Below are 12,652 nucleotides of genomic sequence, written 5' to 3' on the forward strand. Positions count from 1 at the left end.
TACGTAACGGTACACCAAATCAATTTTGAAACATTTAATGACATCGAAGCAAATATCTAAATCCAAAGGAATACAATTTTTTTTTTCGAATGTAATACATTTTGAATGCAGAATAAATAAAGATGCCACACCATGATCAAAATGACATTCCGATCAAATTCGGTACAGTTTTGCCAAAGCTATGACAGTTTTAAGTTGCTCAAGTCTCTGATAAAGCAACTTTACAAGTCAAAATATTTCTTAATTTTGACATGATTTTTTACAAAAAAGTGAAAGGCCTCAAAATCAAGTTTAAAGTGTCGTTTTATACTAATTAAGATATAAGGAGTTGATTAAAAGTAAAAACTTGAGATTTAAAATTTTGAATTTTCAAAATATCAAAGGGGGGACCCTTACCATTAACGTGGAATCATGGCTATGAAGGTCGAAAAATAATAAAATTTTCTAAATGACCAAAATTTGAATACAGAATCAATAAAGAGGCCAAACCATGATCAAAATGACTTTTCGCTTGAAAATTGGTATAGTTCTGCCAAAGTTATGACAGTTCGAATTTGGTCACACCTGTGTCAAAATATATCAATCAAATTGATTGTTCTGAGTTTAAACCAAAGTTTGTTACAAATGTCGTATTAAATAATAGTTTTTTAATACCCCATTTAACATTCTTATTATTTAAATTTTTAATCTTTCACGCTTTAATTTAATTAATATATTTTGATTGTTGATTTAAAATTCTTTTTTCTAATTTTATTATATTAAAAAATAAAATATACATGTATTTTTTTCGACTGTTTTTAGTCGTCGATAAATAAATAAATTCGTATCTGGAATACTCACATGGAACTTGCACTTGTGCTTGCGCCAACGTCCATCCTCATTGACGCACTTCCACTTCTGGCCAGGCAGACAGTTCTTGAGCAGCGCAGGATCCGAGCATTCCGAATTGAGTCGCATCATTTTCGTGATGTAGGGAGGCAAGGGTAGACTGTTATCGTGCACCTGCTCCTGCTCCTCTAGCTCATAGTCTTCATCCTCCTCGGCGGCGGCATCTTCCAGTTCCTCGTCGTCAAGTGCAGGTGCTGAACTGTCCATGGCACCATCCGCATCATCATCCTCATTATCGGTGTCCACGTCATCGTCGAGGTCCTCTTGCTCTGTCGTGGTTGCCATGGAGCTCAGCAGAGTGGCCATTGTGCTGCTGCCGCTGCTGCTGTTGTCCCCTGTGCTCAGTAAGTCCGCCAGTAAGGTGCTATTGACCAGTTTCATGCTCTGTCGCTCCGCCAACAAGCGTGCTCGGGATTCGGCAATCTGCTCCGCCGTCTCCCGGCGACCTGAACTCTCGATCAGGAAGCTATCCGGCCAAGTGTCTCGCACAATGCGATTACGACTGAGCAGCAGCGGCAAGATGCTGCGTCCGTCCATGTGCGCCGGGGTTGGCACTCCACCCATGTCCAGGAATGTAGGCGCCAGGTCCACATTCAATACGATCTCGTTCACGCTGCAGACGGAGATGCCAAAAAGGATTAATTCATTTACTCATTCGATAATAATTCAAGTACTTACACCTTGGAGGCCTGTATTCCGGGTCCACGTATGAGGAAGGGAACACGCACATCGAACTCAAAGGGAAAACTCTTGCCCTTGATCAAACCAAACTGACCCAAATGATATCCATGATCCGAGGTATAGACAATGTATGTGTTGTCCAGTTCACCCAGTGACTTCAGCTCATTATAGACCCGCTCCACGGCCATATCGACGCTTTGTAGTGTCTGCAGTCGCTTCGTCATGAGGACATTTGTGAATCGCTTGTGAACCGGCTGCATGGGTTCAGTGACCCTAAGGATCCACTGCTTGTCGGGATTGGGAGCATGATCATAGCTCGGAGTGCTGCAAGTGAATGTAAATCACTTAATTAAACACTAAATAATTCCAAACATTGTTGTAAGATTTACAAAAACAATAAAATAACGATTTAAAACTAATTAAACCCAAAATAAGGTTGAAAACTAAGAAAATAAAATCTATAAAAATTGAGAGCAAAGCAGAGCACAAAAATTGGGATATCAAAATCTCGTTAATTTATATTAAAAAAAAATACGATTTTTTAAAATTCGTTTTAGTTTCCTATTCAACTAATAAAATGCATTTAAATTTCATCAATATGTATAAATAATAAAATATTCCATAATACAAATTATGAGAACAGCTTTTGACATACTTTTAATCAGAATATTAAGTTTCGTGCTGTTTATTTGTTAGTGTATTTCTGCAAAGTGCGCAAAATATTAAAAGCAAAAAATGGAAAATAATATAATAATTAAAAATTTTTTTGATCCCAGATTTTTTTTCATTTTTGTCTTCTCAATGTTTTTGTTTTCCTAATTTAGCTATATTTTATACTATTAAATTATAATATTTTAAACTCACTGATGTGTGGTCACATTGAAGAAGAGATGACTGTACTGCGGCGCGGAGTCTTCGGGTCCGTGTGGCGCTGGGAAACTCATGGTGAGTAGAACGGGTTTTCTTTGGTTTTGTTGCTTGGAGGAGCGAAGAAATGCAATTGAATCGTTGGCTATGAGATCGGGATAATAATCCTTGGCATAGTCGAAGCCATGCTTGATCTTCTGTCCATTCAAATTGATGCTGTAGTTGTAGTACTTGGAGTTCATGATCAGACCACCCCATTCACGCCATCCGGGCGGTATATACGAGCCATTATACTTGTTCAGATACTTTCCAAAGTAACCCGTGCGATAGCCCGCATTCGACAGATACGTGGCATAAGATCGCGTCTCGTGTGTCGCCTGCCACTGTGGACTGGAGCAGTTGTCGTTGTTGGTGAACACCATGTGGTTGTGCACATACATTCCCGTTAGCAGCGATGACCTGGCCGGACAACACATCGGTGTCGTCGTGTAGGCATGACGGAACTCGGCTCCTTCATCCCGCAACAGTCGCAAGGTGCGGGGCATAAAATTGAGTGAACCAAGTTCCACATCCTGATCGTCGGTCAGAATAAACACTATATTGGGGCGACGTTCTCGAGCCGCATTAGAGTCGCGCGAGAAGCGCTTGGATGCTGATCCACTCGAGTGGCTGCGATGCTGCTGCTTGTGCTGATGCTGTTGCCCCTCCTGGCCAGCTGACTGCTGTTTCCTGCCCTCAGCTGGGCCAAGCAGTAAATTTAGGCCAAAAACGAGCAACGCCAGGCAATAAATGATCTGATGCTTCCACATTTTACCACAGATTCAGACTGCGGCGTAGCTAAGGATTATTTTTGCAGCCGTTTCACTTTAAGTCATCATACACATCCTGAAACGACTGCAAGAATCGCGAGCAAAACGCGTGCAGAACGCGTTGAAAACGCGCAAAATAAATTTATACTGCAAAGAGACAGAAAATTCAATTTTAATGAGAAATCGTATTAAAATACATTATAAAATTATGTTTTTAATTATAATTTGTTTTAGTGCTAACGTTATTAAAGAATTTAAGTTTTAATTGATTAAGATCACAGAAATTAAGATTTATTTAAATAATATTGTCGTAAGGATCAAAAAATCTTGAATGCAAATTAAAGACTTTCAATTGGATTGAAATATTTAAGCTTTAAAAAAAAGTTTCGGAATTAATAATATGTATACACTTAGTAATGGAATATTCTTAAAATATTTATAATTAATCATTATTGCAACGACATATTGAGAAAAATCGAGCACTGAATTATTTCAGATTGTATTAAAATATTTAAACTTTACAAAATTAGTTTCGGAATCAATAAAATGTATACACTCAGTAACGGAATATTCTTTAATTTTTTATAATTCATCATTAATGCAACGACATATTGAGAAAAATCGAGGACTGAATTTCTTCAGACTTTTAATTGGATTGAAATATTTAAGCTTTAAGAACTAGTTTCGAAATTAATAAAATGTATACACTCAGTAACGGAATATTCTTCAATTTTTTATAATTATTCATTAATGCAACGACAAATTAAGAAAAGTCGAGCACTGAACTACTTGAAATTTGCAAGACTTTTAATTGAATTGAAATATTTAAACTAGTTTCGAAATTAATAAAATGTATACATTCAGTAATGGAATATTCTTTAATTATTTAAAAATTATAAGATTTGCATATCTTAATTGGGTTAATTTTGTTGCGTCGTAAAACATCTTTCCGTTCTGTGGAGACTCTCAAAATGCTATGCTCCGTTTGATTTGGCGCATTGGCAGCGCATCGACTGGAGAGTCCTTAACGACAAGTTGTTTTGCAGGGATTTCGGTCTTGGAACCCAACCAAATCAGAACTATAAGCAGTTTGTTCACTTATCAGCAAATGCTTTGGCTGTCATCGCAGTCAACGTTGTTGTTGCTCCTTTTTTGTTGATTTTGCTTTAAGTGCACGAATGTCCTTGCGGAAATTTATGTGCCACTTGCCGGTTAAGTGAAAACTGCAATAGCTGCTGCTTCCCCTGCTCCTGCCCCTGCCCCTGCTGCTTCACCTGTTCCTACTGCTAGTCAATGTTTTTCGCTTGCAATTTCACGTAAATTTCTGATGCATTTAATGTGCTCTTGGCTTGGCATTGGCCAAAGCACCAGCAAAAGTAAAAGGTGCAACCTGCATTTGAGTAGGAGCTGCTGGTTTAGGGTTTCCTTAAGTGTGATTTATGTAGCGGCCGCAGCAGTAAAGAGCTTTTGCCATTTTAATCTCAACAAAACGCAGTTGGCTTTAACTTGGGCTTTCAGCTAGCTGTATTTTTATTTTATATAGTTTTAAAACAAGTGAGCGGTTATAGTAGAGCACGCTCGACAGTAGGATACTCTGTGCTCAGGTTCGCTGTACTGAAAGTTGATTTTCGACCGATTGTTCCTATGGCAGCTATATGATATATGGAACTGAATTAAACCAAATTGACTTAGAATGTACAAAACCAACTTAAATGCATATTCTAACAGTTTGGTTAAGATATCTCAAAAAACAAAAAATCTTTTCATACTAAAAGTTAATTTTTGACCGATCGGTCCTATAACAGCTATATGATATAGTGGACCGATTTGAACCAAATACGGTCAGAATGTATATTACCAGGCCAGACGCATATTCTTGTAGTTTGGTTAAGATAACCCAATAAACAAAAAACTTTTTTATACTAAAACTTCATATTCGACGTATCGTTCCTATGGCAGCTATATGATATAGTGGTCCGATCCAAAAATAAAAACAAACTTGATCTGCGTTTGGTATCCAGGAACCTACAAACCAAGTTTGAAGTCTCTAGCTCTTATAGTCTCTGAGATCGATGTTCAAGCAGACGGACAGACGGACAGACGGACATGAGTCAATCGACTCGGCGTTTGATCCTGATCAAGAATATATATACTTTTGGGGGTCTGCCACGCGCCCTTATGCCTGTTACGTACATTCTGCCAAACACATTGTACCCTTTTTTGCCCATTTTTTGGGCTTAGGGTATAAAAATCCTAGTTGCTTTATTAATTTATGTTAACTTTAGCTAAGTTCAATGTACTGAACATTTGATTTCTTCACTGAGTGTAACAAATAATCGATATGGCCCTGACAGATTAGGCCAAATGTTTCCACTCTTAAGCAACAATTAAATAACTAAGTGATGTGCCCTTCACTTAGCTAAGAGAACAAAATACTCTTTACATGATTGCTCTTGCCATTGGACTCTTTTTTGGGTTTCACATAACTTGACTCTTTTGTTTTACATCTCTCCGAGGTTAAAAGAGTTTAAGTTGTCTCTTTAAATGCTTTTGTTGATATATCGAATTGTTGTTTACTTAAAGTCCGTTTCAATTAAAATTCTAGAAGCTAGAAACAAAGTCCTGATATATGTAAAATATACGCTATGATATATGTAAATATACGAATATACATAGTATATTCATCTTCAATAGAATCGTTGGCGCATTTGAACTGCACTCAAGTGGGGGAAAAGTCAAATTGCTGTTATTTTAGCTTTGAAATATATACGTGTATGTGGCCATTTATGTGTAAATGCGAAAAACAAACAACGAGTCGAGCTACAAAAATAGCTGGCAAATACAGAGATCGAAGGCGCCTCAATGGGCCACTTGAAGGGGCACAATACAAAATGAACAAATATACAAATAAGTATACAAGTTGAATGTCTGTCTGTCTGACTGTCTGTCCGACTATTTGGGTGAATGCAATCTTTTGGCCAGGCATTTATTTATTTATGCTCAATTATGCTGCATTTGCCGATCGAGTGGTAGGAAATTGCAATGTATTACGGCTCAAAAGAAAGCTAAAACAGCTGAAGTGGTTTTTTTTTACTCTGTCGAAAGCAGCTGGAAATTGTCGGCGTCAGCGTCTTTCACTTGGACTCCGATCCCCGAATTTGACTCCAACAGCAACAACGACTTCCTTATTCCCCAAGGTTGTTTAAAATGCAACAACGACTGAGAACGACGAACAACGAACAACGAACAACGAACAACAGCGACGATGAGCAAGAACGAGTTTTGCTTAGCTGACCAGCTTGACCCAAGTCCATGGCCCTAAAAAGGAAACATGTTTCTGGCCGGACTCCAAAAAGGAGATACACTGTTAAAAATAAAATGTTCTAAGATCAAGATTTCGGTCTCAAAACTGTGAATTTTAGTCTAAAATTCTTAAATTAAGCAAACACATCTTGGTTTTAAGAACATTTCAAATAAGTTGAAGTTCGTATTTGAAGAATAAATGTTCTTAATATTAAAATAAAAATATAAAAACATAAAAACTATTTTTTAATTTATATATATATATTTTTTTTTTAGTTTTGATTTATATAAATGTTAATTTAATTTGCGGTTTCTCTAACCAGAGCGCCACCATTTGTTTAATAATAAATAGCATATATTTATACTTTCCTAACAATTTAAGATTTTTAATCTTGTATTAAGAGCATTAATTTTTTAGATTAATATTCTTGGTATTAGTAACATGGTTTTAAAATATTCTTATTTTAAGAACAAAATATTTAAGTTGAATGTTCTTGATTTTATAAGTTGGTTTTTTTTCAGTGCACTTATATAAAACTCAGCAAAAGATTTGATTTTTTTTCTTCCTCCTTCCTCCTTCTTACCGCCTGTTGCCTTTTGACGCGCGTCACGCATGCGCAGACGCAGCTTCAGCCAGCGACCTGCAGCCTGGAATCTGGAGCTCAACCTGGGTCTGAGTCTCAGTCTGAGTCTCAGCCTTAGTCTCAGTCTGAGTCTGGGTCTACACCCGGACCACAGAGAACGTGTGCCCGGCTAGCAACAGCAGCTCAAGTCACTCTCCATTTGGCAGGGCAACACGATTTTCAGATTCTGATTCATTCATGAATTTCACGATATTTATTTTGTGTCCTTTTCTTTGCTTACTTGTTTGGCTTTGCAGCCAATGCTTTCAGTCATTGTTAGTTTGTTAGTCCGCCTTGTTATTCATTTTGTTCGGCACTTTTATTGTGGATGCAACTCTCCGACAGGTCGATTCTTTAAAGTCGTGCCTGTTGCTAACCGCTCGTAAAATTTTATTACAACATTTTAAGAGTTGTAGCCTTTTGTACTCAGATTTCTAAAGCTATTTTTAAAGGGTTTTTGTCGAGCTATTTCCATTGGTCTTGTATCGAAAAAAGGGCGGCAGACCTTTTAGAATAGGACCTTAAATGACACTTAAAGAAATTTTTTTGCTGGTATCTTTTTGAAAAAGTTGTCAAGTTTTGGATCCATCTCACTTATAAGTTTTAAATATAGTTTTATAACTATTGTGCTCCTTTGATTCCACAGCATTTTTGTAACTAGTCCCACGCTTTTTGTATTTTTTTAAATTTTATTATCTTTGCATTCTTCTCGCATTTTACAGATGCTACTACTGATTATCTTAATGGTTCGAATAACTTTGGTTTCAACTTACAGAAGAGTATGAGTCAGCAGTGCTATTTATTTATTGATAAGAATACTCGTATTTCTTAAGATTCTGTATTTTTGATAGGGAGCGATTTTGCAATTTGTTTTTGGCTATATTTTCGTTATATTCCAGGAAAGTTTTTTGAATATATTCTTAAGTTTTTTAAATATATTTCAATTCACTTTCTCTTTTAATAAAAATAATAATACATTTTAAGGTAATTTTTAAAGTACATTATTAATGTATGTAGCATATCTATTGTCAAAGTTTAGTTACATCATCGATAAATCTTGCAAAGTATTTAAATTTCAACGATAATCACATTACGCTGATTCTGCGAGAGCTTTTCTACCGTCTCGGAACGTGACGAGCCAAAGAAATGCATATCAGATTATTATATTAAGTGATTACACAGCAGAAGTCCAAGTCGTAGAATGCAGATGGCGGGGACAAGTCAAAACAGACAGTAGGCTGGGAACAGGGAATCCAACAGACAGATGTACACTCAATTAAAAGTAAATACATATTTCAATTAGCACTCGGACCAGGCCGATTGTATCTTTAGAAGCATTCCCTGACCCGGTAGTGATGCAGTTGCTCGCTTTTGCGCTTAGTCCAGATTTATGAATATGCAAATAAAGTGAAGTTGACTTCGTGATGCCGCTAATCCGACAGCCAGGCGACAGTTGGTATCCAATGATAAATCTCGCTTATCAGCTCCGTTGGAGTAGCAACTAAGCGATGCCTGGACTGTCTGTCGAGTCGGAGTCGGAGACGGACTCATGGCTCATTAGCGGACATGTCAACGACACGCATGTGCAAATAGTTGTCCAAGTGTGGGCAACTCGCATCCGTCTTGGACTTGGACTGCGACTGCGATTGCCTTAACTGACGTCTGCAAATTTGGAGCAAGTTGCGTGGGTTGTCGCTCCTCCGAGTCCAGCTCAGCGCTTAATTAGACAATTAACAGAGCAGGCCAGTTAAAGAGCCAGCACTTTAAGTGGTGCCAAGTCAATTTAACGCTTAACCAACAACTAACTATTTGAAAACTAAATCATGCGCTGCAAATACCAAACAATACTCCACGGAACACGCGAGAGAGAGAGACAGGGGGGAAGAAGGTGTGGGCTTTGTTGGACGCCTCCACACTCACTTGACTAACACATCTTCTTCCTCTTCTAACTTCGATTTATGCCAGCCCACAACATTCATGAGAACAAGACGTAAACCACTTGCGTACATGTGGTTAATGTCACTTAGCTGTAGCTTTAGCCAAGATTATGCTAGAAGCGGGAAGGGGGGAGCTGAACGGTTCTCCAACAAGCTTTGGACACGCATGGAAGCCGAAAAGGTGTACTTCATGAGACAGTTAAGCTAAGCTGCTTTTGGCCATTAATATTTGAGTTGAGTTTGTGGTTACGAAAGATTCATTTTGGATTCCGAGAGAAACATAGATTTTGTAACTACGAATAACTGAACAAAAATTTAATATCTTTGTAAAATATTCACTAAATAATAGTGCCATTATGTTAAACATACTGAAATCTCCAATTTATTGCAATATAAAATTAAATTAGTGATGTAAATCCAAACTTTAGATCGAGTTTTATATCGAAATAGAAAATCGCCAAAAATAAGTATCGAGTTGTCGTTATATCGGAAAATAGTAAATCAAGTTAAAAATATCAAGTTTTTAAAAAAAAAACTTTTTTATTTTGAAATCGCAATTGTAATCACAACATAAACTTGCATCGTTTTTGTAACTTCGAATAACTGAACAAAAATGTAATATCTTTGTGAAATATTCACTAAATAATAGTGCCATTATGTTAAACATACTGAAATCTCCATTATATTGCAATATAAAATTAAATTAGTGATCAACTACGTTGAACAATCCCCAGTGAGTTGTCGATTTTTCATGGAAATCGATTTAATCAACTCAATAGATCGCCAAAAAAAATCGAGTTTAAGTACTCGATAATAGCTTCCACTAAAATCGAGTTGTCGATATTTCGTTATATTTTTACATCCTTAAAAAAAAATATTAAAATTTGTATCTTAATACTATTTTTGGTTAAGATACAGACCAACATTCAGTGGTATTTTATTTTTTAATAATATTTGCCAGAGCAATTACACAATAAACATAATACAAAAAAATATTTCAATTAAGAATCACTTAAGCAATTGTTCGTCAACTCTAAATTCATTTGCAAGAAAATATAATATATTTCACAGTCGATCATAGCCTGAGTCTATGATAGCTAAGAATGCGCTTTTATATAGGGTATTTAAATATAAAAAATGTATTCAAATTTGTTGGTAATTTGCAAAGTACAAGTGCAAAGCTGAAAAATGAAATGAGTGCACAAACTGAAGGAGAAATACAAAACCTGCTCAATGTGAATGACTTTGGCGCACGTTCGGATTGGCAGACAAGTGTCAGACGACAACGACGACGACGACAGCGACGAAGTAAACACAAAACGAATGTCAAATGCGCCTCTGTCGTAGAAATTTCTTTATTCATTTCTGAATGTGAGTGAGTATGAGTGGCTGTGGGGAAAATGCGGCAGCTAAATTTATTTTGTTTAATAAAAAGAAAAACAGAAAATATACACAACCACCTACACATAAACACAATTTCAATTTGAATATACTCAAAGCCGCGACTTCTAGCAAAACAATAAATTTGATTGGCTACAAATTGTTTTGGAATGCGCAAAAATAAATCTTTTTATTTGTAAAAATAATTAAACTACTGCTGTAGGGTAGAAAGAACTTTAAAGATTATTAAATTAATATGGGGTAAAAATCAATTGCCTAATTTAATTGTCCAAATCGAGTTTGCCAAATAAGATTACTCAATTAAAATATAATTATCATAATATTAATAATATTAACTCAAGTACAGGGTATACAAAGTGCCAAGTAAAACATTTCAAAAATTTATTTCGAGCTTGATATTGAATCAAAAGTAAAGTTTATTTAAAAACTAAATACTTGTCTATATATTTTTTTTGTTTATCGTTTTTGCGTTATTTTGCTAAGCTGGCATTTTTATAGCCTACTTGATGGAATTTTTACATACCAGTTATTATTTTTATTCATTTGTTGTAATGGATAGAAGAAGAAAAATATTGTAATAATTGCTAGACCGTTAATGTCCAACTTAATTAGGGGCTTTCGCTATTTTATATTTTATTTATAATTTCTGCAAATGTCAAATGTTAAATGGCAACAGCTGCAGTTATTCGCTGTTGCTATTATGACCATGGGTAATACCAACTCTGGCACTGACACTGCGATAGAAGAGCTTTTTATATGCTCATTTTACTTTAAGTATTGGCCAATTAAAGGCAACAACAACTAGACATAAATAATGTTGAACTCATGACTAGGACAAGCCCAACACGAGTTGTTGTTGCTGTTGCTGTTGTTGTTGCTGTGGTGACATAAACAAATCAAATCAAACAGTGACCCACTTAAAAGCTTTGACAATTTTCTGCAACAGTAAACTGGCAAAAATCCACAAACAGTGACAGCAAAAAGTCATGTTATATTTATACAGAGGGCAAAATAACTGCAATGGAAATCGGAAAATGAAGCAAAATAAACTAACGAAACATTTGCCAAACAAAAAAACAATCCTCCTAACAGGAAACTTACTTCAACTGCGGTTTTTTTGCCCCACAGTTTGTGAATTTGCATTCGAAAGGAACTTGTTTGGCAAAGGACATTCGGCAAGTTGACTGACTGACATTTGCATAAACCAAAGTTGAATTTTTCTCAAGTTGAATGTGTGGCAAGTATGCAGTGCATGGGGGAAGGAATTACTGGCAGAGAATGCAATTCCTTTTTTTTTTAACAGGAAATTCTTCAATCTACGTAATGGAGTGTAGTGAAGGAATGTTTAAGAAGACAACATCAAAACCAATTGGCTATATTGCGACTCTACAATCAGAATATTATCATCGTCATTATCAATTGTATCATCATTAAAGTCGAATACTCGTGCTTCACTTCTAAACACATAAAATCTAATTGCGAATAATGTGGAACAACTTTAAACAAAGCAACCGCGAAAGCAATTTGCACTTGTTGGGAACGCCTCAAGGTCTGGCCGACAAAAACGGTGAATACGATTACAAATTCAACCCAATCCAAATCCAAATTTAAATTAAAATTAAACTACTCAGTATGTGCAACTGTGAATTGAGGGAGAGTTTTGTTAGCTGCCAGCGGAGAGAGAGGAAAAAGAAGGAGTCGTAACCAAAATAGAAATTCTAGTGCAAATGTTAAAAATTCTCGTGACATATCACAAGAATGTTGTCGCTGTCTCCATTGTTGTTGTTGTTGTTGTCGCAATTTGTTGTTGCTTGTGCAAATAGTCACAGCGCAAAAATGCTTCCAGAGCAGGCAAGTTAGGGCCATGCCACCAGGCCCATGGAAATAGTGCTGATGGCACCAAAAGCCAAAAAAAAATTCGACAACGACTATTTAAAAGTTGCTTACCTTGGGCTAAATGCTTTGGTCAACAACTGAGCAGAGTTGCCGCCGAGCGCTCTGTGGGCAGGCTATAAATCATAACTGGCTAGTGGGCGTGGTGTGTGGTTTTCTAAAGAATTTCGACTGCTACTGCGATCGCCTTTCAGGAATGTGAATCATTGGCAAAAGGTGAAGCTGTCCCTCGACAGCGATAACGACAACA

At 36.4% G+C, this 12,652-nt stretch overlaps 1 protein-coding gene across 2 annotated transcripts in view; it reads right to left on the reverse strand.

Annotated features, from left to right (window-relative positions):
• Positions 1–12,652, reverse strand: part of LOC117789627 (extracellular sulfatase SULF-1 homolog) — a 31,803-nt gene that overhangs the window by 4,009 nt on the left and 15,142 nt on the right. For both annotated transcript variants that reach the window (XM_034628682.1, XM_034628681.1), the window contains exons 2-4: positions 2,434–3,392; positions 1,567–1,893; positions 841–1,501 (exon numbers count right to left, since the gene is read on the reverse strand). In XM_034628682.1, the coding sequence (XP_034484573.1) occupies positions 841–1,501; positions 1,567–1,893; positions 2,434–3,245 (1,800 nt within the window). In that variant the 5' untranslated portion in view covers positions 3,246–3,392. The remainder of the gene's footprint in view (positions 1–840; positions 1,502–1,566; positions 1,894–2,433; positions 3,393–12,652) is intronic.

This window comes from Drosophila innubila (assembly GCF_004354385.1).
Source record: "Drosophila innubila isolate TH190305 chromosome 3R unlocalized genomic scaffold, UK_Dinn_1.0 2_E_3R, whole genome shotgun sequence".
NCBI classification, from domain to species: domain Eukaryota; kingdom Metazoa; phylum Arthropoda; class Insecta; order Diptera; family Drosophilidae; genus Drosophila; species Drosophila innubila.